Genomic DNA, 26208 nt, shown 5'->3' with positions numbered 1-26208 from the left:
ATGTTTCAAATATTCTGCTCTTCGTCATCACTCCTCCTCTTCATCACAAATTCACCTTCAGTGTGGAGTTTGCAGGTTCTCATTTCTCACCTACAACTTTAAACTTTAACTGTTTGGCCATTTTTCAACCAATTTCCACCATTCAAACTTTGAATTGTGTCAAAAGTTCACCTCTTCATCATCACCCATCCTCTTCATCATCAATTTTCCTTTAGTGTGGGGTTTGCAGGTTCTCCTTTTCATCTTTAAACTTAAATTGTTAATAACTTGGCCATTTATTAACCAATTTTCACCATTTAAATGTTGAAATGTGTCAAAAATTCAGCTCTTCATGATCACTCATCCTTTTCATCACTAATTCTCCTTTAGTGTGGAGTTTGCAGGTTCTCATTTCTCACCTACAACTTTAAACTTTAACTGTTTGGCCATTTTTCAACCAATTTCCACCATTTAAACTTTGAAATGTGTCAAAATTTCAGCTCTTCATCATCACCCATCCTCTTCATCACCAATTTTCCTTTATTGTGGCGTTTGCAGGTTCTCTTTTTCAACTTAAAACTTAAACTGTTAAATACTTAGCCATTCTCTAACGGATTTCAACAATTCAAACTTTGACATGTTCAGCTGTTTGTTCACTTTCAGGTCATACAGGGATTTTTAAACACACTACTGTGTGAACTGGACTTCTAACTGGTTTAACTGGTTTTCCCCTTCAAACTGGGATTTATACACATACTGCTGTCTAAACTGGACATTTCACTGGTTACACTGCTTTTTCCCTTCATACTGGGGTTTGTACACATACTACTGTATAAACTGGACTTCTAACTGGTGGTAATGGTTTTACTGGGTTTAATGGTTTTACTGTTTACTGGGCTAATGTTAATGGTAGTGTAATGCTAATGCTAGGGTAATGGTAATACAAGGCTATTGTTAATGCTAGGCTATTGCTAATACTAGGCTAATGTTAATGCTAGGTTAATGCTAATGCTAGGACAATGCAAAAGCTAGCACAATACTAATGCTAGCGCAATGCTAATGCCAGTGCAATGCTAATACCAGTGCAATGCTAATGCTAGCGCAATGCTAACGAAATGCCTATGTTAGCGCAATGCTAACATAAGAGTAATGCTAGCGCAATGCTAATGCTAGCGCAATGCTAATGCTAGCACAATGCTAATGCTAGCGCAATGCTAATGCTAGCGCATTGTTAGTGCTAGCGCAATGCTAACATAAGCGTAATGCTAGCGCAATGCTAATGCTAGCACAATGCTAATGCTAGCGCAATGCTAATGTTAGCGCATTGATAAGGCTAGCGCAATGCTAATGCTAACGCAATGCTAATGCTAGCGCATTGTTAGTGCTAGCGCAATGTTAATATTAGCGCAATGCTAATGTTAGCGCAATACAAATGCTAGCACAATATTAATGTTAATGCTAGCGCAATGCTAATGCTAGCGCAATGCTAATACTAGCGCAATGCTAATGCTAGCGCAATGTTAATGCTAGCGCTATGCTAACGCAATGCTAACGCAATGCTAACGTTAATGCTAGCACAATGCTAATGCGAGCACAATGCTAATGCTAGCGCAATGCTAATGCTAGCGCAATGCTAATGTTCGCGCAATGTTAATGTTAGAGCAATGCTAATGCTAGCGCAATTCTAATGCTAGCACAATGCTAATGTTCAAATTTTTCAACCCATTCCAACTTCTTTCAACTTTTTTCAACTTTCTTCAATTTTTTTCAACTTTTTTCAACTTTCTTAAATTTTTTTCAACCAAAACCAACTTCTTTCAACTTTTTCAACCACATTTCTAATATTAATATTCTGCTCTTCATCATCACTCCTCCTCTTCATCACCAATCCTCCTCTTGTGAGGCGTTTGCAGGTTCTCATTTCACATCTCAAACTAATATCTGTAACTGCTCGGTCATTCTTTAAGCGATTTCCACCATTCAAACTTTCCCATGTTTCAAATATTCTGCTCTTCGTCATCACTCCTCCTCTTCATCACCAGTCCTCCTCTTGTGTGGAGTTTGCAGGTTCTCTTTTCACACATACAACTTAGAAACATCACTGCTCGATCATATTTTAACCGATTGACATCATTCAAACTGTCACTTGTTTCAAATATTCTGCTCTTCATCATCACTCCTCCTCTTTGTCACCTCTCCTCTTCATCACTCCTTGTGTGTGGAGTTTGCTGGTTCTCTTTTCACACATACAACTTAGAAACATCACTGCTCAGTCATTTTTTGCTCTAATCCACTAACATTGGAAACTATGGTATACCTAACACTAATTCGGCGGCCATTTTGCTAAACCTTTGACATGTTCATCTACTACAACCCATCACAACTTTTTCAACCTGTTTCAACTCATTTTAACTTCTTGAACCAATTTCAACTTCTTTCAACCTTTTTCAACTTTTTTCAACATTTTTCAACCAATTTAAACTTTTTCAACCGATTTTAACTTTTTTCAACCAATTTCAACTTCTTTAAACCTTTTTCAACTTTTTTCAACCAATTTAAACTTTTTCAACCGATTTTAACTTTTTTCAACTTTTTCAACTGATTTCCACTTCTTCAACAGATTTCACCTTTTTTCAACGAATTTAAATTTTTTTAAACATTTTCAACTTTTTCAAATTTTTCAACCCATTCCAACTTCTTTTCAACCAAAACCAACTTCTTTCAACTTTTTCAACCGCATTGCTAATATTAATATTCTGCTCTTCATCATCACTCCTCCTCTTCATCACCAATCCTCCTCTTGTGTGGAGTTTGCAGGTTCTCATTTCACATCTCAACCTAATATCTGTCACTGAGCTACACACCGCCCCTGCTCGGTCATTCTTTAAGCAATTTCCACCATTCAAACTTTCCCATGTTTCATGTTTGCTTTTTGCAAACTCAGCACGCCATTATAGGAAAATCCTTATATCTCTGAAATCCAAAGTTCAAACTGCTTCATATTTGATACACATGATGACTGTCTATTCCTAAACAAGACTCGGTAACCAATTTACCCATAATGCTTTGCGTTCTGAGAAGGGCGCCGCTTTTGACAACGTCAGCTCGCCGTTATAGGAACATGCCTATATCTCTGAAATGCAAAGAATTTAAGTAACTAAATGAGCAATGAAGTAACTAAAAGTAGCTAAGTGAGTATTTAAGTTACTAAGTGAGTAACTAAGTGAGTATTTAAGTAATTAAGTGATTAACTAAGTGAGTAATTAAGTATCTAAAAGTAACTTAATCAGTAATTAAGTAACTTAATCAGTAATTAAGTAATTTAAAGTAACTAAGTAAGTATTTAAGTAACTAAATGAGTAATTAAGTAACTAATTGAGTAACTAAGTGAGTAATTAAGTAACTAAAAGTAACTAAGTGAGTATTTAAGTAACTAAATGAGTAATTAAGTAACTAAAAGTAACTAAGTGAGTATTTAAGTTACTAAGTGAAAACTAAGTGAGTATTTAAGTAACTAAGTGAGTAATAAGGTATCTAAAGGTAACTAAGTGAGTATTTAAGTAACTTAATCAATAATTAAGTAAATAAAAGTAACTAAGTAAGTATTTAAGTAACTAAGTGAGTATTTAAGTCACTAAGTGAGTATTTAAGTAACTAAGTGAGTAATTAAATATCTAAAAGTAACTGAGTATTTAAGTAACTAAATGAGTAACTAAGTAATTAAAAGTAACTAAGTAAGTATTTAAGTAACTATATACTGTATTTAAGTTACTTTAAGTCAATATTTAATTTTTTTTTTTTTGTGAAAAACAGGGAATTTGGGGAAAAAAACCAAATGGTTTTTACAGGGCCCTATATCTGGAATTGATTCACTCTTTGAGGTAAATATATATCAAAATGTATTTCTTTATTATACCTTTGAAAAACATAGATTTAAACTTGAAGGTCGACAGTATAACTTCCACATTCTTTGGGACACAAACACTCTTTTATCCTTTTGCCACAATTTTAGATTTCCATGGTTTTTTTGCCTATAGCTGCTCACTTTTCCACATTTACTCACTTAACTGTGCTGAGCCTTTTGACATAATCATTTTCTTCAAGTTTTTAGATACTAACATTATGTGTAGGGTCTATTTATTTTTGGGCATCAACTCTGAACATGCACCCTTGTTTTTCAGGTTGTTCATCGGATTGACCCTGAGCTTGGCACAAAGGCTGAAACAGTCAGCCCACCCATCTTATATTGTTCTTAAAATGCTGATGGACTTTGAGTAGGACCTTATGGAGCCTATAATAGACACACACACACACACACACACACACACACACACACGCACACGCACACACACACGCCACAACAGAATGGAGCATTTTTTGTAAATGTTTGTTTATAATACTATGTTAAAGCAAATAGATGATGTCAGGTTTCATCTAAGCCTGGACAATATATTGAGTAATCCAATTTCACGCTATAAATATATATATATATATATATATATATATATATATATATATATATATATATATATATATATATATATATATATATATATAATATCTTATTTTGTATTAAAATACTTGTTTTAGGAGTTGCTGATTTTGCATACTTCTCAGAACAACATTAAAAGCACAGTTGGATGGATTTCTTAACCCAGACTTTTATCTAAAAAAGCCACACTACAGAACTCACTCACATGTACTGTCCCTTATAGGAGGAAAAGACACAAGTGACACAAATTGTGCAGCTTTTTTTGTCAATAATTTTCTCTGTACCATTGTGTATTTTTTCTTTTTTTTTGTTTATTTTGTTGTACTATGTGTTTTTGTAGCTCTTTCGTGTATTTTTTCACAAATTTTAGATGTGTTTTTGTTTTTGTATATTTTTTGTCCCATTGTATGTTCTTTTTTCTATCTTTGTTTATTTTGTTGTCCTATAAAGTATTTGTGGTGTTCTTTTGTGTTTTTTTTGCTGGCATTTTTAAGCTGTAATGAAGTTTTAAGTTATTTTCTGTCCTCAAAATCTTCTCATGTAGCAATTTGTCTCTGACATTTTAAAATTGCTGTTTCAAAATGATTTTATTGTATTCAAACATTGTTTATATATGCAAGGTATAAGTAAGTAATAAAGATGTTATGTTATATGGAATATATGTATATATAGAATATGTACTTATATTGCCAATTTTGTTCGGAAAAAAAAAATTAATACGTCAGTACACCAGAGCATGATGATGTGTTTTGTTGCAGTCGATGGGGAAAACAAAAATATCTTAGCTCATGAGACAAACTGTAGCTGAATGGCACTAAACAGCTAATGTTTTAACAGTATCTTCATGGTACAATCTTAAATTACAGCTTATTGTTGTATTTAGAAAAACAGTATCAAACTATATTTCAATAAAGCCAATATACTGCTGATTTTTACAGTAAGTTCATGGCAAACCCTGTCAGGTGTTGTTAATTTTTAACTGGGATTTTTTTTTTTAAGTGTGTGATGGCTGTGTATATATAGGACTTGATTCTTTCTTTATACAACACCTGAATTGTAAGTTAATGTGAAATATAAATTGTTTGGAAAATAAAACTTTTGTGAAAATATGCTATTTGTGTTATCTATTTTATTGTCATCCAACAGAGGTTATGATCTCCCAAGGTAAATTCATATGTATTTCTTGGCCTGTGTATAGTGTCACTGATCTTTTATAGAATAAATGTTTTTTTGTTAAAAAATAAATAAAATTTAAAAAAAATAAATAAAAATCAGCTCTTTTAATTAAAAAAAAAAAAAATGTATACATCTAAAACAAATGGTTAATACCTTCTTTGGGTTAGCAGATATTGCAGATAAAAAATGTTATCACACCAATTTCCATTAAAATAATCTGTAATTGAAATGATACATTTTGACTTAAATTTCTATAATATACTTTTGTATAGCCTATGCAATGCAGTTTTCTATGTATATAAGACAGTTTATGGTATAAATATACATTGTGTAATTAGCTCATTCAATATAAATATCTACCAGCTACAGGGTTTAATATCCAGATAAGCTAAACTTCATTTGTTAGCTTATACTAGCTTTCAGACGTCAGTGTTCTGGAACATTCACTGAAGCATAGCAACAGGAAGTGCGGTGACGTCATGTGAATCCAACCAATGAAAGTTCGTGAAAAGAGCGGGAATGTTCAGTCCGTATTTAAAGGGCTGTGACGTCAAATTTCTTATTTAGACGACGGCAAAGTTGTGAGGTGGGTCTTTCAATCAATATTCATATTAATTATTATTTAAATATGATTACATTTGGTTACAACTGATTGTAATAGCGTAATATTAGTGGCTTTTAAAGCAAAACTAAGTAACTTGCGCTTAGTGCTCCCCCTAAAGGTCCTTTTTGTCACTGTCGTAAAAACTCCCCACCCCCGAGGCAGCAGCTCCTCCTCCCGCTTCAGTGACACGGGCATGGGGGGGGCTTCTTAAACGTACCGGGGCAAAATTAAAGCGGTTAATTTTGAATAAGGCTACATTCTGAGTGAACTAATCCTTTATTAACTCACTAAGTTGACCATTTATACCGTAAAAACGGCTCTGTTTATGATAAGGGAAGTGAGCAGCCAGTTATCTCCTGTCACCCTGCTGCGCACATACACACACACACACACACACACACGTTCCCATGTAATGACGTCACCCTTTCCAATGTTGTCATTATTTGGCCAGTTTCTTATTCTGAGAACTTTTTAGTAATTTAGACTAGTATTGAGGTAGATTTGCGTCTTTATTATTCAATTAAAAATTTTTTAAAATCACTTCATTCAAAATAAACCTACTTCAATCAAAAATAGATATTTTCAATCAAAGAAAAAAAAATATTGAAATGCAAGGAAAATTATATTTGAGACCCAAATAATTGCATTTGAACACTTTTTTCTTTGATTTAATACATTTATTTATTAAAAAATAAATACATAAGTCTACCTCCATAGAGCAGATGTTAATTTGTTGACAGAATAAAGTAAATATCTAAGATTTTGAAATTGCATTAATGAATATATTTTATAAAACAAGTAAAAATATACAGTATTATGATAATATATACAATACATGCAATAAATACATGAAAATTAAATTAAAAATAATATATTTTTTAAATATAACATTGATAAGTAGATTTTTTTTTTATTCATTAAGTTGTGTTCTTTGTCTCTTACTAGAATGGCACTCAATGATCTATCCAACAAAGGTCACCCGTACAAGAGGGTTCCTGCCCGAATTCTGAAGGCTGTGATGGGGGAAGAGCAGGATAAAATATTATCATGGAAAGAGGAGGGAGAGAAAATCGTCCCTCTTGCCAAAAAAACCAATTTGATGTTAGTCTTGTCTGATGGGACATCTGTATTCAAAACAACAGTGTTTCAAGATTTGAAGGCACAAATAACAATTGGTCGGACCTATATGATAAAAGACTATCAAATCAAGGGAGACTCTTTTAATATAACAGCAGCGACAACACTCTCCAGGACAACGCCTATTGAAGTGGGGGAGGATCTGATCCGTCTGGGTGAGGAACTGCTTCACCCTCAATCAAAGTGTGTCCCCTTAGATGCATGTGAGGAGGAGAAAGCCTTCATCACTGTGGAGGGAGTCGTGTGTGAGGTAAATTCACAGCTTGTGTGGAAACTAAACTCCTCTTTGTGTGCTTGGTTTTTGGTTATTTGACCTTAAATCACTATCTTCACACTTGAAATCATGAATGGTACTATCCGCTACTCACATTAACACTTTTTTTTAATCAATCAGTTAAGCAAACCAACACTGGTTAATGTAAAGGGCCACCCAACTCCCATGAGGAAAGCCAAAATATGTCAGAAGGTAAGCTTTATGTTTTCTGAGTAGATTCTCACATGTTTTTTGAATAAAAAAAATTCCATTTTACTTCTGGGCAGAAACACACACACACACGTACGCACGTACGCACATACACATACATACGCACAGAAACACAAGCATTCACACATATACACAGAAACACACTCACATGCACAAACAGTCACATACACAAAAACATATACACTCACATTAACACACTCACACATTACAAACACACTCATACAAACATGCACGCACACACACACACACACACACACACACACACACACACACACACACACACACACACACACACACACACACACACACACACACAAACTCACGTACATGATTATTACATTTCTTGCACACAACGAAATATGTTGAGTTATTTTCATGTATTTTACATTGGTATATTTCTATTCATTTACAGGGTGCTCAGGAGGTGGACGTGGTAATGTGGAGGGAGGCAGCCATCCTACCATTGAAGCTCAATGTGAAAGTCACATTAACCCATCTCAAAGGTTCGACGGGAACCTATGGCTTCAGGCTTCATACAAGTAACCATACTAGTATGAAGGTAAACATTGAAAAAATAACCTTTGATCCCTTTTACATGATTTTACACTGAAAAGAAAAATAGATGAAAAAAAAACAAAAAAAAAAAACTGAATAACAATAACAGCAGAGCTAAAATGGTGAGATACGTACATATAGTAAAGTCAAACTTAAATGTACAAACTTAAATGTACAATCCTTATTTGATGCAATGTTATTTACATTGCAACAAATAAGGATTGTTTCATGGCAAGTATGAAGATATTTTCAATCAAACATGAGCATTTCACTAACTGAATCAAAATCAGAAAATATCAGCTGTGCAGTCAGAACACCATGAGAAAGAAGGAAAGAGAGAGACTTCAGAGGGAGATACATGCTTGGAGATCATTTACTATTAAAAATGTTGGACTACAATGGTCCAAGATGAGTTGGTTTTAGACTGATGTGTGTTTCACAATAGGAGAGTGATGATGTAAGGATTAAGGAAGTGGGATGGCAATCATCAAATCCAACCCAGGCCATCACTGTGGGATGTTAAGCAAGTCCCTTAATAACTGTAAACTGCAAATGTTTTGTGTTGCTTTGGATTTTTGTTCTGACTGTACTACAACGGTGTGATTGTCTTCTTTTCTTAAGGGAGAAGAAGTGTCCAAGTCGGAGGTGATTGTCATTGCCTCTCGTAGCAGCAAGACGGACGGAATGTCAATTTTAACGCTCAAGGATGAAACTGAAATCACAATCCCTGAAAAAATGTGGAATCCGTTTGATGATCTTCTGGACCGGAGCCCAGTAACAGTCGTTATTGTCACAAAGGAAGGGGAAATCATCGACGCTACTGTTATGGATGAAGATCAGGAGGAATAAAACCACACACACACACACACACACACACACACACACACACACACACACACACACACACACACACACACACACACACACACACACAGTTATTGTTAATAAGTTATTTGTTCATGTTGTTATAATGTATTTGAAATAAATGTCCTGTGTGACACACACACACACACACACACACACACACACACACACACACACACACACACACACACACACACACACACACACACACACACACACACACACACAGAGTTATTGTTAATAAGTTATTTCTTCATATTGTTATATAAGTTATCTGTTCATATTCTTGTAGTGCATTCACTTTTTACATTAAATTTGAAAATGTGTTCATGTATTTGAAATAAATTACCTGTGTTCCTATCGGCATCAATATATTTTTACATTTAGCAGTTCATTGCTACATCGTAATGCATTTGAAGTTTGTGTAAAATGATGATAATCTAATAATCTAGTGCAGTCTGCTGTTGCTATAGTGAAGGTGAGGCAACTTTAAGGAATAAAGTCCTTCATCTGACAAAATCAAGGTGGTAAAGATGCATATCATTCCCAAGTAACTTTTTTAATTGTTAATTACTAATATGATAGAAAATAAATAAATATACATATATTCTTATTCCCACAAAAATACTATGACATTTTTACCCAAAATGTTTGTGACCTGATGTCTTTTACATAGGCGCAATAGATTAAGTAGAAGGATTGATTTCCCAAGATGGAATCGAAATGGTTAATTACTAAAATAATAGTAATTTAATAAATACATGAATTAATTAATTGTTATTTTTATAAAAAAATATTAACAAAATATTTGTGACCTGATATCTTTTAGATGGGCTCAATAGATTTTCCATGATTTATCCCAGGGGTCACCAACATGGTGCCTGCGGGCACCATCTAACCCACATGAATCACCTGAGGGGGCCTCAGGAGCTGTAGTAATCAATGAGCTCCATCCCAAATCTGAATTACTTTCTAGGATTCAAACTCACAAAGATGAATACATATGAGAAATGTAGTTACTACTCAGTAGAGTTTTAGTAATAAATTGTTATTATATCTAAATATGTTCATTGTCACTGAAACATTGTGACCAGTGTTTTAAAATGTTGCAGATTTGGTGTGTATATATATTTATATATAATAAATCCACCTATATATTCATAATATATTAAAAAAAAATGCAAGGTGGATTTTTGTAAAATATGACATTGTTACATATTAAAAATCACACGTGATATGATTATGTAAAAGTTGTTTGTTAGTAAGTAGCAAAATAGGAAGATGATAATTTTTTATGAGATGTAATGAATAAGAAACAATTGCAGACATTAGGAGAAATAAAGTGTTGTTTGTTGAAACTTCAACATTTCCTACCTTTTTAAATTACTGCTCGCCTTCCTTATTATCTTACTCTATAATTAAAGTGAAAACGTGAACGGGGGGAGTATTTTCTTTATTTATTAGTTATTTAATTGTTTTTATTTTTATGTTGTCAAGTTAGTTGGTCCACTTAACCCTGATTGACTCATAATCCAGTAGGTGGCGGTAATACAACTTTCAGGATGTCAACTGCAATAAAAAAAAACGAAGAAGAAGAAGAAGAGCGCTACTTCCGCTCGTCAACAGCTCCATTTTGCTGAGCTGCTGCTGCTGCTTACTGGTCATAGCCCGTGGTGGTAAGTGTTACTTACACATATTAGTAAGAATGTCGCTTTTTAAACATTATAAGACAATGTTGTTCATATCACTTTACTTAATGAATGGGAAGTGTTTACAAGTTATGAACACATGTCATAAAAACATTGAAATGAAAACCAACGACCGCTAGCATGGCGTGGCTAATGCTAGCAGCCCGTGTCAGAGGAGTTTTGGCCTGAAAATGTAGTGCAATGTCAAAATTTCACTCAAACTTAGTCAGGTAATAAGATTTTCTTGATATTCACCTGATAAGATTTAATTATTCATTCGTAAAATTGTCTTTAATCGTTGCCAGTGTATCACTTATTTTGGAGTTTGTGTGAAGTGGTGAATTATGACCAGTATTCAAATATAATACAATATGTGTTCTCAGTCTGTCAAGTAATCAAAATATAGAAAAATAAATACATCAATAAATAAATAAATGTAAAATGAAAATGTCTCAGCCCAAACCTGCCAAAATAAAAATAATAAAAATAGGAAAATAAAAACAATTTTATATATTGATTTTGTATTTAATTTTTGAGTTAATCTTTATATTTATGTATTTATTTTGAGATTTATTACTTATTTTTATGTTTTGTATTGTTTCCCGCCTATATTTGTTTAATTCTATTTTTTTTCTCTCCTTCTTTCATTGTTTACTTCTATTTATGTATTCCAATATTTATTAGAGCTTCAACTAACAATGATTTTTGTAGTCAATTAATCTATAATAATAATTACAATGAATCTATCTAATATGTTTTAGATTGGTCGACTCATGATTATTTTTCTGTTTTGAAGCACATATTTTGTAATGCTTTTTTAGTGCAGCTGCTTAAATCTTCACACCTGTAAAAGTGATCCTGCATGTTTTACAGAGGGATTAAAACAAGAAAGTGGCTATCCATACGTTTTATGTCAATTTTTCTGTTGAAAGTAGAGACTTCAATCTTTCAGAATCTGGTGTAAGATTTCAGATAGTCATAGTACAAAATATTCTGTGGGTCTTTAAAAATCAGTCAAAATGCTCAAAAACGGCTGGCACTGAGGGGGGTAGACATTCTGAAAATGGCTGGCACTGAATGAGTTAAACATTAAAAAGGCTATTTATTTTTTTTAGAAAATAATTTTATTATAAATGAAGAAAGAAATAATTGCATACAATAACAATAGTATAGGGTAATCCACATGCACAAATATATTCCATAAAATATCAGCCCATGATCTCTTTGAGTTAGTAGCTATTGCAGCCTGTTTTAATGTGTACATGTGTGTTTGTAAGGAACAACTTTAAGTTGGGAATTGTTTTATTTACTTATTGTTTTTATTTATCGTTATTGTGATAAATACCAGAAATTATATATATTTTTGTCTATATCACCCATCCCTAACACACACTTACTCACCAGCTCTACAATCACTGAATCTTCTGACTTTCTTTTTTTGTCTTCTAGGTTCCTGCCCATCATTAGCTGAGGACTGTCTGCTGTCATTTAACTGCTCTTTTAAGAGCATCCTATTTTACTGGCATTAACAACTGCCCTTTTAAGGGCATCTATTACTGGCTTTAACAACTGCCCTTTTCAGGGCAACCAATACTGGATTACTACCCTTTAAAGGGCTCTTGTTTACAACATTACTACCCTTTGAGGGGCTCTTGTTTATAACATTACTACCCTTTGAGGGGCTCTTGTTTATAACATTACTACCCTTTGAGGGGCTCTTGTTTATAACATTACTACCCTTTGAGGGGTTCTTGTTTATAACATTACTACCCTTTGAGGGGCTCTTGTTTACAACATTACTCTTCTTTGAGGGGCTCACATTTTCTGGGATCTCTTTACTGGCATCTGTATTGCACTTTTTTTGTGTACCAAGGACTGACTTTGTTGTTTTTGTGTTAAATTCTTTATAATTGTACACTGTGGAAATAAATTGAATTTGTTAACTACGCTACGTTTTATTAATTATTGTACTTGCACACGTTGACACACATTGATTGCATATCAGTGTCTGTACATTGTAAAAATGCCACGCACAAACAAGAGGTCTCAGGCACAGAAACAGCGTTTCCTGCGTCAGAAGGAATCTCCTGCTGCACAGCTGACTGAACCTGCAGTAAGTCAACCACATCTGAGCTGCTGTCCAGTGAATCCAATTGTGCTGTCACCTGATGGATGTGAAGCTTTCCTCCATGGAGAAAATAGTGCCGTTGATCGTGTAAGCTGTGCTGAGGTTACTCAACACTCATCTGTACAAGTACATCCTAAAGACCAGGTAACTCACAGGGCTAAGTCCAGCATGTCACAGGTTCAAGTTTTCTCTGCTGACACCACAGAAGTACAGAGTGACTGTATGTCTGCTGCTGGACCATCTCATGCTGCCGGTGGATACCTGACACATCAACCATCTGAGATCAGTGTGTGTGCTTCTCACAGTCAGGACTCTCACAGATATGATGAGTTTTACAGAAACAAACAGTGCACATGTAACTCACTGACATTTCTAGCCTTCCTCTGTGAAAGTGAACACATCACTAAAGAAAACCTTGATGACATCCTTGGCAAAGGTCATGAAATGTATAAACAGGTGAGGATGACCAATTCCAATGACTACCTGATGTTTAGGGACCTTCCTGCCACTGTACCAGCTCGAAACTGTGTGATAAATGCTGATTTGACTGAGGACAGCAACCCTGGCACATTTGGAGAACCACATGCAGAACATAGAGAATTCCTTAGGAGCCTGGAGTCACAGCTGACATTACTGTCTTCAGACTTGCAATACGGTTTGTTGACCATGATAAACTTGTGCATTGCGGTTTTCAGGACCAGAACAGGCAGATATGGGTTCTTTGATCCACATTCCAGGAGGAAAAATGGTTTACCTCTGCTCCCAGGGTCACATCAAGCTGGCACGGCTGTCATGGTTACATTTACCCATCTTGCAGACATGATTAAAAGGCTTAAAAAATACTATAGACTGTTGGGTGTTTCTCTAGATGAACAGTTTGACTTTCAAACTGTGAAGTTTACCAGTGACATCCCTGACACATTGAATTCAGCTCACCCACTGCCTGTCCAAAGACCTCTATCCTCCTCCAGTGTTTCCAATGACTTTGTGGTGGTTTCCATACAGCAGAGAACAGGTACTCCAGTACAGACTCCTGCTCTCCCTGCTAATGATGCTTTTGAACACCAGTCAATTTCACTTTCTTTAGACATGACTGTAGACTCCCCTCATAATGAAAAAGCAATTACTCTTAGTGTTGTACGTTGTGTGTATTAATCATTCATTCATTATTTTGCAAAGAAGTGTTTATTTAACCACTACAGCTATATGCCTGTCCTGATGTGTCACGCCTATTAAACTGCCATTATTATAAAAAATGATAGGAAAAATGTTACACAAGAAAAGTTATGACCATCTGGTGCTAACACTTCTATTTTCATAAAAAAAGGGATACTGTGTTTTGCTAAAACGCCTTGTGCAACCTTTTACACTGTTGTACTCCCGTTGAACCATGACATCTGCATATATGCATAACCTTTCGTACTCTTGTATGCCATGACATCTGAGTGAACTTGAAGCATCTGTTACACCAGTAAGGCATTGAAAAAAAAAATGAACTTGTATTCTCTTTTCCTATTCGCTAAGGCGGTCAGGGCATGAATTATGACACACTATCACGCCACGCTTCTTGCTATATATATCTCACTGATTTTTAAGAACGGGAGCTTTTTAGAGGGAGAGCTTTTTAGAGACGGACATTCTGGTTGTTCGGCAGGCCCCTGTCCGTTCTTGTCGGCTGTCAGTTCAGGACTTTTGATACTTTGAAACTTGTGATTGACTTTTGATTTTCTTTTTGTTTAATTTTTGTGAAACCTTTAATAAAATATATTAACTATTAAGAAGCCTTCTTGAGTAAATTAACCGCCTGCAATCATCCACCTGAGACAGCACCCGGGTTTTGAAAAAGATACACTCCTAGACCTCTGGTAAGTGAAAGCCCCCTCGGTTCCTTTCCTCACAGAGAAGGGAAAGGGGGGGGGCTAGCTCATACTGTTGTAAAAAAGAATTGTTTCCAGCTTTGACCTACACTCGGTGGGTCTTAATATCAATCCCACAAAATAGCGAGACGACTCTTAGACTTCCTATAAGAGGAGGTACAATTAGTCTTATCTTTTATTAGAAAACAATAATAAAGGATAGGCAGCCAGCCTCGGTGACAAGGTAGAGGGGGAATTCTTGTATTAAGAACGGCAGTTTTAGATCCCCTACCGTTATAAAGTCCCGCGGGCTAACGACATGGCGCCCATACGTGAGGCACGACCAAGTTAACCTGTTAGTCCGGGAAAAATAAAACGAGTACCGAGTCTAATTAGAAAACCTGCGGAGTGTCCCTAAATAAAGGAGTAGAGAGAGAGTCTCATTTCCCTACCATACTGCTTGGTAGGAGGAGAGTGAATAGACGGGCTATCACTCTATGAGGAATAAAGGATAACTCAGTACGAAAGTAGTGGAAAAATCTCCAGCTCTTTAGTAATTGTTACTCTGGCAGACCTGATCACCCTGGACAGAGTGTGCAAAGAAAAAGAGTGAGAGATTAGAAGTGTGAGGTCTAACACTTTGAACACGAAATCAGAAAGGTTTCCTTTATTAAAAGAATCAGGTTGAGGTAAGCCTATTCAAACACGCGTGTAATCAGAGGGGAAAAAGGCTATTGAAGCCCTCTTCTCAAGGAGATACCTCAGTCTCCGCTTACGGGAATACTTTGACACGAACGTAAGATAAAGCAATGGCGGAGGGCGTTACCTCCCCATTTTTTTCTCCTGTTCGAAGAGTTTCGACAGAAGGATTGTCAACAGGCTCCACCGGTACTAGGGTACTTAGCAGAGAGATTGAAACCGTGAGATTCAATGACGTGATTACAACAGTAAGAGCAAACCTAGGAGACACATTGGTGGCAGAAATATCAGGGCCAAAATGTACTATTTTAAACCCGAGAAATCCCTGTGGGGAAGACGGGGGCGGAGTAGCAAGATGGGTAGCCACACGATGGCCCATCTCAGTCAATAAGGATATAAACAGGAGAGATATTAAGACAGGAAAGTATTCCAGAAAAACGGCAAACGAAGTAAGGATAGAAAAAGAGGAAATTAAAAATGATGGGGTAATAGCGATAGTTAATGGGTATTACTCTCGTTTTTATGATAAAGATCCAAAATTAAGTTGGGACGAATTAGGAGAAACATTGGAAGCTGTCTTCGAAGCGGTAGAAACAAAAACAGTGGTAACCACTACGTGGGGAGACGGATTGTTCGGATATCCCGACAATATGGCCAGGATAATGATATATGAAGCTATGAGGAATTGGTTAAGCAAAGGTGCAGGACGTCGAATTATATGGGTCCTACAAACCAGAGAAAAATTTCAAGAAGCAAACACCCTCCTGTCTCTGCATCATACAAAAATAGCAAAAATACCTGAGGAGGACCTCGGCTACAAAATAGAAGGATTAAAGGTGTTGTCAAAGACGCGGCCAAGGTCAAAATCAGCAGAGAGGGGCGCAAGGTCTGATACAATAGGAAGAGACGGAGGCAAGGGTCAAATAAAAACAGCAAAGCCACCTCCATATGAAGAACCACAAGCGGGAGCATCGCCGTACAGTACAATAATTACACAAATAATGCCTCTTACTCCCTCAGCCCCTTATTTCACAGACGAGGGCATAATAGATGCACTAATAGAAGAGGGAGACGGAGGTCTAAGTAGTAAATACTTAGTAACTACTGAGGATGAGGGAGGCAGCTCCGGGAGTGAAGAGGAGGATGATGAAGGGCTTGTGCCTTTCAGGGAGGATAATGCACAACAGATGTGGTTAGAGAGGAGAGCTGCAGAGGCCTCTCATCAGTATAGAGATGTGACAGGGCCGAGCAATAATGAGAGCAGAGAAAGAGACGCTCTCCTTGAGTTTGAATTAAAGGAATTAAAATTAAGATGTGAAACGGCTGAGGAAGAGCATAGGAATGCTGAAAAGGAAAGGCGGAAAAAAGAAAAAGGGAATCAGGAACGACATCTCAGGGAGTTGCAAATATTAGAAATAAAAAAGAACATCCAAATAAAGGAAGGAGAAATAGCAAACAGATCAGCTTTAGAATTGCAAAAACAATCTTTCCAGGAACAAGTCGATCAGTACAGACAAGAGTTGAGCTATGTGGAGAAAAAATTGAGACATTATGACCAGATTGTAAAAAAGCAGGAAGAAGAAGCGAAAAAGCGAGAGGAGACAATTAATGCTTATAGAAGCTCAGGAAGCCTTCACCCCCCCAGAGAAAAAGACAACAACCCGATAGAAGTAAGCTCGGAGGAGGGGGATGATGAAATTGTCCAAACGCCACATTCCCCCCACCACAGAAAGAACTAATGATGACGACAGAGAAAAAAACTCATTTACCAGAAAAAGAGGAGCTAAGACTCACAACTGATAATGGCCAGATAAAAATAATAAATAGCACCACAGAAAAATTTGAAATGCCACGAAAATACGCATATGTCACCTGGGTGAGTGACTATGAAACAGGGTCTGTAACAAAAATAATACAAACATCAAGAAGACAGAGCTCTTTTGCACCACGACAAACATATCAAGGGAATCACAGGGAAGAAAACTCTCCGAGGCTAAATTCAACAGCGGGAGGTCGAAGAAAAGGAAACCCAAATCAGATCAGGCCTGAGATACCAGGGTATTTTCCGCGAAAGAATCAAATGGAGGGACAGAGGTTACGGGAGACTCAGAAGGGTCAGAAACCAAGGAATTCAGGAATAAAAGAAGGAGCACCTGCCTGTCCGAGAGTGTCGGACGAAGATTTTCAGAAAATGACAAAGGCAGAGAGGGACAATCTAATGAATGAAAAGGAAGAATGGAAGATGAAGTGGATAAAGGACTATCAGGTAGTTCCTCGGGCAAGAAGGAGCAAAGCACAGTAACGCTCCCGGGGTGAGAAATAATCGAAAATGATATAATAGGGTGGCTAAAGATAAACGAGAACTCCAGGGGGTTACATCAGACACAGAACAAATATGTCCATCTTATTAGAGCCTTGGACAGAACCCATGAATAAATATGCCTTAGTGGAATTAGCAAATGGGAAAGAATGCACCATGCCAATAGGAAAATTTAGGGGCAGGGGTGTCTTGATAGGTCCCCATGCACTGTTGGCTTTTAAAGATATAGACTGGCTGGAGAGAAATCCAGTAAGATGGATGAAAGAAATAATAATTCCAGAAGTATTACAAAACGTAATAGATAAATCTGAATTAAGTGATAAAGAAAGAATAATAGGCATACTAAGAAAAGCAGAAGTGGCAAAATTCAAGAATGACGTAGGTATGATAAAAACTCAGCCATATGTTACTAGGGGGACGATGCCAGGAAAACAATAACAATACCGGAATTGGAGGAACTCGGAGTCGTTAGAAAAGTAGATGAACCGCCTTGCTTGATGCCTGTTCAGGCTGTACCAAAATAAAATAAAATTAAAAAAAAAAAAAAATAAAAAACAAAATAAAAAATAAATAAATAAATAAATAAATAAATAAATAAATAAATAAATAAATAAATAAATAAATAAATAAAAATATATAAAAAGTTCTTGGTAATAGCAGATAACGCAGGAGGAAATACAAGGATATTTCCCCTGATGCCTGAAACACAAGAAGAGGCAGAAAAATGCTCGCTGTCATATCTACAGGGAAACATGACAATAACAGAAGTAAAAAGTGATAATGCCACAATATTCTCTGAGTCAAAGTTCCAGAAACTGTTGTATGATCTTCAAATAGAATACGTTCTTGCGATCACATACCAATCCAATACAAACGGTGTTGCGGAACGAGCTGTTAGATCAGCGAAAGAAGCAATAGCCGCGATAGGGAAAGACTGGTGGAGCCATGACAATTTATTTTACATCAACCAAATATTAAGCCAGCCTAAACATCAAAAACAGTTACCAGATTGACCCAGAATTATCCTGTGTTACAGGCAAAAGACAGGTGGATAAAAAACGGAAAAGAATTCCGGGTAATCGACCGACAGGAAGGTAACGTAATATACATTACGGATGGAGGAAAAATATCACCCCAAGCAGGTCCGAATTAAAAGGCGGTTTAAGGAATAAAGATGTAATAGAGATTGATAGGCTGGGACACAATTCCAACAGGGCCTCCGAAGTTATGACTTCAAAAACTGTGGTGGAAGAAGCGGTTCTCCCCACTTGGGAGGTTCCGTATCACCCTTCGGAGGTTGATGAGTTTTACCAGGTCTTACCGGACCGAGCCCAATTGACCATGGGATTGGTTATGCTCTGCTCTTTGGGGTGAGATGATGATGGTACGTGTACTGTTCCCAGGACATTCTCCTGGCTCTCTTCCCATGGAGAGAGAGTATCAGCCGGGGAAGTGTTGTCTGTGTATGGAAGGAGTTTTCTGTCTCAGATGGATGGGTAGAAGACAGGACAGGAGGTTAGGATATGACTGTCAGCCGGAAGGAAAATTGGTAGGACTGGAGTTGGCTGGGGCCTGCCGAATTTCTAAAACTAAACGGAGGTTTGCTAAAGATAAAGTAGAACTCACAAACATAGGTGAAAAGCTAGGAGAAATGATTATAGCCCTGCAGGAGGAAAAGGAGGGAGGAAAAATTGAGGAATGGACGCCTCAAACGCTAAGTGCATCTCAGAAAGATTGGATAACAACGGGGAGTGTGAATCCGGCTGGGGACCCAATGAGGGTTCAAGTGATAAAATGTAAATTAAGTATCTTAGTGGGGTCTGAAGTGACAGGAAAAAGAAAAGATAAGAGAAAAACAGAAGAGAGATATGAGGATCTTTATTTAATTATGGAGGTTCTCACTCAAAGATGCATAGAAAATAAATCTAACATGAGTCAGATCATTGCTGTAGCTGCTAAAGCATGGGTCTGCGGTGGAATAATCAGGACATCAAAATTAATGCGGGTGGCTCCAAAAGATAAGAAAAAGAGGCTTAGGTGGCTAACGGAATGGACAAAAAGGAGAAATCAAACAGAGGATGATGACCTCACGGGAGCAGAAGTTGAACCAAGGGAGACTTGGGTGGATGCTCCTGTGAATGCACATAATAATAAGGAAAAGGAAGGATCGAGGAGAAAGCTTGTCTTTAGTGAAGAAAGAGATGTAAAAAGACCACAGGAAAACGAATCTGATAATGAATAGCGTCAAAAAAAAAAAAAAAAAAAATATAGAGAGATAAAAATAGAAATGGAAAGATGTGAATAATATAAGGAAATAATTGTGGTACTATTCTCGTTACAGAGAGAGAAGTCATCCCATCGGAAGAATGGAACGGCTCCACCTAATTTGGAATAAAAGACATTATGATAAGGAGGCTAGAAAGGTATTATGGGAAAGAGATTATATCAAGGATATCAAAGAAAACAGACTTAAACCTTACGCCATAGCCGAAAAGAATAGGAAAAGAAAGGAATGGAGGCGGAGATGGGATGAAAAATCAAAAATAGGGATAATCAGTAAGGCCGTTGTAATCTTTCTGATATTGACACTCCTCGGCCTATTAACGGCAATTGGAGTCAGGACATGGATGGAACTAGGGAGGACAGGTTCCATTAAACGAGTGGTTAAAGAGAAACTGGTTAGGTGTAAATCATGTAATGTATATACACCCAGGGCAGAGGTAGAGATCCCCATCCCTTTTGGCACTGGGAGAAAGATGGTCTTTGATCAAGAGAGATACATAAGAGGAGGGATCCAATTCCTAGCTCTCACCCGAGGCTTGGTGGGAAGATGTGACAGGGAATTTTTTCTCCCTGAAATTACGGATCATAAATTAAAACAAGGGCATAATGAGGGAGATGAGAATAGGCGGCTTAGCTGCATTGAATATGACCAACACCCGAGGTCAAATCGGCCTGACAAATGCCTAAAGGAATTAATGTGGAAAAAGCTGGTGCTAAGAAACAACACAGCTTTAATGGAAAATCTTATGGATAAAGGGGAGGAAATATGCAGGAAAATAAGACTTATAAAGTTAGAAATGGTTAAAAGGGGCCTGAGTGACTATAAAGGAGAAATAGGCTATGCAATAGAGGGATGTATTTCTCTGTTCCCGCACCCACGGGGTGTAAGGTCAAAGGAGGAGCAAACACTGTCTCCAACGGGATTAGTGAGTATAAACATTACAAAGCCACAAAGTAAAATTTCACCTGAGTCACCTATAAGGAAGATAAACACAACAACTCCCCCGACGGCTGCATTAGACAGTACAAATGGTAATATAACAAATAAAGGAAGTAAGAAGTGTGTAAAGAAAATGGAAACAATGAAACTTAACGGATGCAAGATAACCTTTGAGGCTTATCAGGGGCCATGCTGTGAGGAAATGATAATGAGGATAATGGAACAACTCTCAAGAGTGGCCTATAAAAACATGTGTGAGGCAGTAAGTGGGGACATGAAAATATGCACAAGGGAGGATTATGAGAAGATTTATGACGATACTACTGCAGAAGGATTCGCTGTGAGAGTAAGCTGTATTGGTGAGAAAGAAGGGATACTTCAATAGAATGTAGATATCAATCCTATATTCAGATATTAAGGAAAAAATGGGAAATAACTGAAGAGAAGTTTGGAGTGTATAAAACAAACAGAAATTAGACGAATACTCAGTGTGGAATGTCCCATCTCATGATGAGATCACAGAGGAAGAATATAACATTGTGAAATGTCCTTCCACAGTTGATAAAGAGGTTTTTTTTTTTTTTTTTCAAATTTAAATTTGAACCGTTGGGAAAAAGGCTCTGGTTCATGATATTAAAACTATGCCATTGATGACCCCGGGGTTTACGATACAAAGAGATAAGAAGATTTCAAAGAAAATTAGATGGAAACGTGGTATTAGAGATTATAAAGGACAAAAAATGTAGCGTAGACGCCGTAAAATGGTATGTCAACATTTTCCAGAAATGGAAAGACGTAACAAAAAATTGGACTAGAAATTTCACATACGGGAATGGGACGCAATGTAAATCGATAAGGTTGCAGGAGACTATTTTGGAAAAAATAATGATGCAGGATTTTTTGAAAAAAAAATAATAAATAGGAGCCTGTATCATACAGGGAATGGTAGTCTGCCACGGATTCAAAGGAGGAAATATTGGATTGCACAGAGAAGCGATGACAGAAATCCTTTAAGACACTGTGTTTTTAATACAACCAAATCCCGATGAAAAAAAAAAAAAAATGGTTAAATGATGATGAACCAAACAGTGTGGTGGATAAGTTAAAAAAAAAAAAAAAATGTGTATGTCTATCATACTGGGGGTTGATTTGACGCAGGCTACGAATGCATATAAATTAATACTGGAAGTGGTCTTCAGCAACACCAGCAGAAAGGTAGCTGAAGAACCGTTTAGAAGTGATTTATGGGAAGAGGCGATGTGGAACTGCAGCGGACACCTACCTATAAATCTCACAAAACTAAGAAATGAAGCAAAGATGAGGCCCTCTGCATTCTTTGAAGCCTGAGAATGGAGTCAATTAGCAGGTTTATTACTGGGACAGAATGAAGGCTGGAATAGTTTTGATTCGGCTGTAATGGGAGTCTTAGTGATTCCGCACCTGATAGCAATCCCTAGGGAGGATGGGTCGGTGTTACATAAATTTTTGGCTTATCCATTGCCTCCCGAAGACCATGACGGTTTGGAATTTTTTAATGAGAGGAACACCTTTGATTGGAAAGGAAAAATAGAAGTTAAGAAGGATTTGGGGAGTTTCTCTGATGAGATCAGGGTAGAAAATATGACAGAATGGGGAGAAGCAAGGAAGGAGTTTTTGCCAGAGGATATGCGCATATTAATAGAGGACATGCATATACGTTGGCAGATGCAGTTCTTTTATTCGTACCTGACAAAAACTACTTTTGGAAAGAGACAAGAGTGGATGGATGTGATGAAAATGTATAAGGCATACAAAGCATTTTTACAAAGAATAGAATATGAGAATACAGAGAGTACAGGTGAAATCTGGATTAAACCTTGGGCAGAAAAATTAGCTGCAAAAAAATATACATTAACAAATGAAGATAGGAAAATCCGCCATCTACTCCCAGACTTTTTGCACACAATTAAAAAGCATCACAAACACCAGGGTGAATGGAATTGGCAAGACTTCATACAGTCACCGTTCCCCTATCAAATGACTTTCCTCTATACCACCGAGAGATCATTATTCCTCACGGCACCCATAAATGATTGGAACGGCGAAAAGGATAATGAGACAATATTTAAGAAATGGTTGCCACTAACTCCTGATGCTCAATGGCATCAGCTTCGCTGGTCTCACGAAGATGAATCATGGAATCTGACGATTACAGAGGCGGCAGGTGCGAGAATAATTGGAAAGAAACCAGTAATAAAGAATGGTGAGACTTATGTAGAAAATATATGGAATACAGCTGAAGTTGAATGGCAACCTTGTAGGATGAGAGGAGGCGAATGGGAGTGTCTTAAAGATAAAACTCTAATACAGGAACTAAAGAAAACTGTAAATTCCACATATGCCTTTGCATCACACGATATGCTGACCGAGAACAGAAGAGGGATGTGTGTGATTCCCGGAAAGCATGTGAGGGTACCTCACTGGCCATCCCATGTGGCGTCTGTCGGATGGTTACAGGGAATAGACATAGGAGGATTGATGTATGATAGATTGAGGTTTGTTAGAAATGTGCTTTGTGATGGAAACAAATTAAAAAATAGGGAGAAAACTGTTCCAATTTTTCAGGAATGGAAAAATGATAATACAAAAATGAAACTAAAAGAAGATAGCCCATGGTATATCCCAACTGATACTGTGAGGAATTGTGCAGTGACAGAAATCGATAACTCAAGAATTGTACTGGAGGCCTCGGATGATGTTTTTAACTGTGAAGCAATAGGGAAGCATAGTTATAGAGAAAAGAGTATGGAAAAAAGGGGGACAGGCCTGCCAGCTTGGAGGATGTTTGGGGCTATGATGATCGGGGTCGCCGTACAGGGAGTAAAAAAGGGAGTGGTTGAAACTGCTCAAAATGTTTGGTGGTGGACCAAAGAAATAATGTGGTACCTTAAATGGATAATGCTAGCTATTGGGGGTATAATATTTTTGGCAGTAGTAGGAAAAATATTAGCAATTTTAAACTGCTGCAGAAAAATGTGCAACTGGGCATTTAGTAGAGCAGATAGAAGACACGAAACATTAGTGACTCAGTCTGCCAGGAAGTTGGACAAAGAAATACAAAAGAAGAAGAAAAGGCATCGTTTTAGGAAGAAAGGAGAGGCCCTTTAACCAGGGGCCTCCTGCTCAGCAAAGGCGTAAAAAACATCATAAGATTGGGCGTTGACAGGGCGTTCCCCGCCCACGGGGGGGGAATAGAGGGCTCCTCTCAAGAGATATATACTGCCCATGAGGCGCCTTTCGTTACTCTTGCACAAGGAAACGACCTGCAGGAGAACTGATAAGCAGCTAACAGGCGACTGACAGAGACCTGACCAGATAAAAGGAGAATAGAAATGGCTGAAGCAACACCCAATTTATACCATCCGGTAAATATAACAACAACTCTCACATCCACACCTATGCCTTGCAGCACGGCACTAAATAAACCTTTAGAGGGTACACTGGTTTTCAGCTGTTTAATACAACTGATATTGTGCTATGCTAATACAACAAAAATATTAAGAAACAACACAAATACGAATATGGATTGGGAATTTTGTAGTAAGGAATGGGAAAAGTGTGAGAAAAATCGACTGACAACAACTGAGGCACTAACTGCCTACTGCCACCACTATGTCCCTTCGGATGATACACTTGTGTTCCGCTGTTTAATACAACTGATGTTGTGTTATGACAGTGAAATTCAAAATAACACAGAAAGAATAATAGACTGGCAACTTTGTGCAAAGCAATTGGAAAATTGTGAGGCAATGACACTGGCACTTAACGAAAACCCAGCTGTCAGCCATGAGAATATAATTCTAAAAATTAACGCAGACTTCTTTCTGCTGGCCATAATAGCATGTCTATTGATTTTGATAGCGAGGAGAAACAACTTAATTGAATGGATAAAAGTTTTAACCTCATCAATTATGATAATTGTGGTGGGTATTCTCAGAAGATTCCTGCTGAGAATCACACCTTTACATACCTCCTTAGTAATTTTTTACATTTTATTTGGTGGCCTCCCTACCCGCAATTGGCAGGATGAATTCTGGATTGCGACCACAGTTATATACATCCTAGATATAATTTTAACTATAGTTAGGATAAAGACAACAAGAGTTAACCACTTTCGTTTTATAGGCGCAGGTATATATTCAATTTGTTTTCTATTAATATTAATAGCTATGTACAAAAAGGGATCGGCCCTCAGCAAAAAAATGACAAAAAATTTAGCAATAACATGGGGGTTTTTTATCTTCTCAGGAATCATCATGATAATTATGGGACAACCTACACAAGTTTTGGCCATAGCCTTTGTGGGGTTCGTCATAGGAATAAATCACCATAAAAGATTGATAGTACGGGATAGAAATGTTATTGACAGGGGAGGAATCCCCTTGCATAATATTTAATTTCATGCTAATGTTTGAATTCTCCTCCCCCATCATAGGACGGATGCTTGGGTGCCCCGCAATAAAAAAGTCTATGAGACACCCTTGACCCTGGGGAATTACCCCTATCCGGACAGGGATACTCCTTATTTCTTCAGTGAAATTACTGAGGGAAGGATGAGTTACCTGAACCCCCATCTTTACCTAATGACGAGAGCAGAAGCAAGGAAAGTTAATTTTACTGCACTCAGACAGGTGAGGGAGTTAGGCGATGGAATGGAGACAATTAACATCGGGAGTGACTACATCTCGTTTTACCAGAAACGTTACCAAAAACAAAACAGAAAAAACAACATCCTTGAAAAAAACAGATGTGGGGATATGTCCAAAATTCCTGCCGTGGCTCGGTTCCTGGCATTAGGGTGGAGCATGAGTGATGATAAAGACATAGAAGAGAAACTTAGCATTGAGGACGGGGAGGGAAGTGATTCTTCTTCAGGAGATGAAAAAGCTGGAGTTGGTTCCCCCGCTAAAAGACGAGGAGAGGATGGAGATGATATGGGTCCGGAGTGGAAAAAGGAGAGAATG

General features: G+C 37.1%; 1 protein-coding gene across 1 annotated transcript; it reads left to right on the top strand.

The window, feature by feature from the left end:
* The first annotated feature begins 18760 nt into the window (after positions 1–18760).
* Positions 18761–22117, top strand: LOC114459072 (uncharacterized). The gene is made up of 2 exons (XM_028441436.1): positions 18761–19778; positions 20324–22117. Exons 1-2 carry the CDS (start codon positions 19681–19683, stop codon positions 21588–21590), a joined length of 1365 nt encoding a protein of 454 aa, XP_028297237.1. The 5' UTR covers positions 18761–19680; the 3' UTR covers positions 21591–22117.
* The last annotated feature ends 4091 nt before the right edge of the window (positions 22118–26208 follow it).

This window comes from Gouania willdenowi, unplaced genomic scaffold (genome assembly GCF_900634775.1).
Source record: "Gouania willdenowi unplaced genomic scaffold, fGouWil2.1 scaffold_255_arrow_ctg1, whole genome shotgun sequence".
Classification (NCBI taxonomy): domain Eukaryota; kingdom Metazoa; phylum Chordata; class Actinopteri; order Blenniiformes; family Gobiesocidae; genus Gouania; species Gouania willdenowi.
This window is presented reverse-complemented; position numbering and strand designations above follow the sequence as displayed.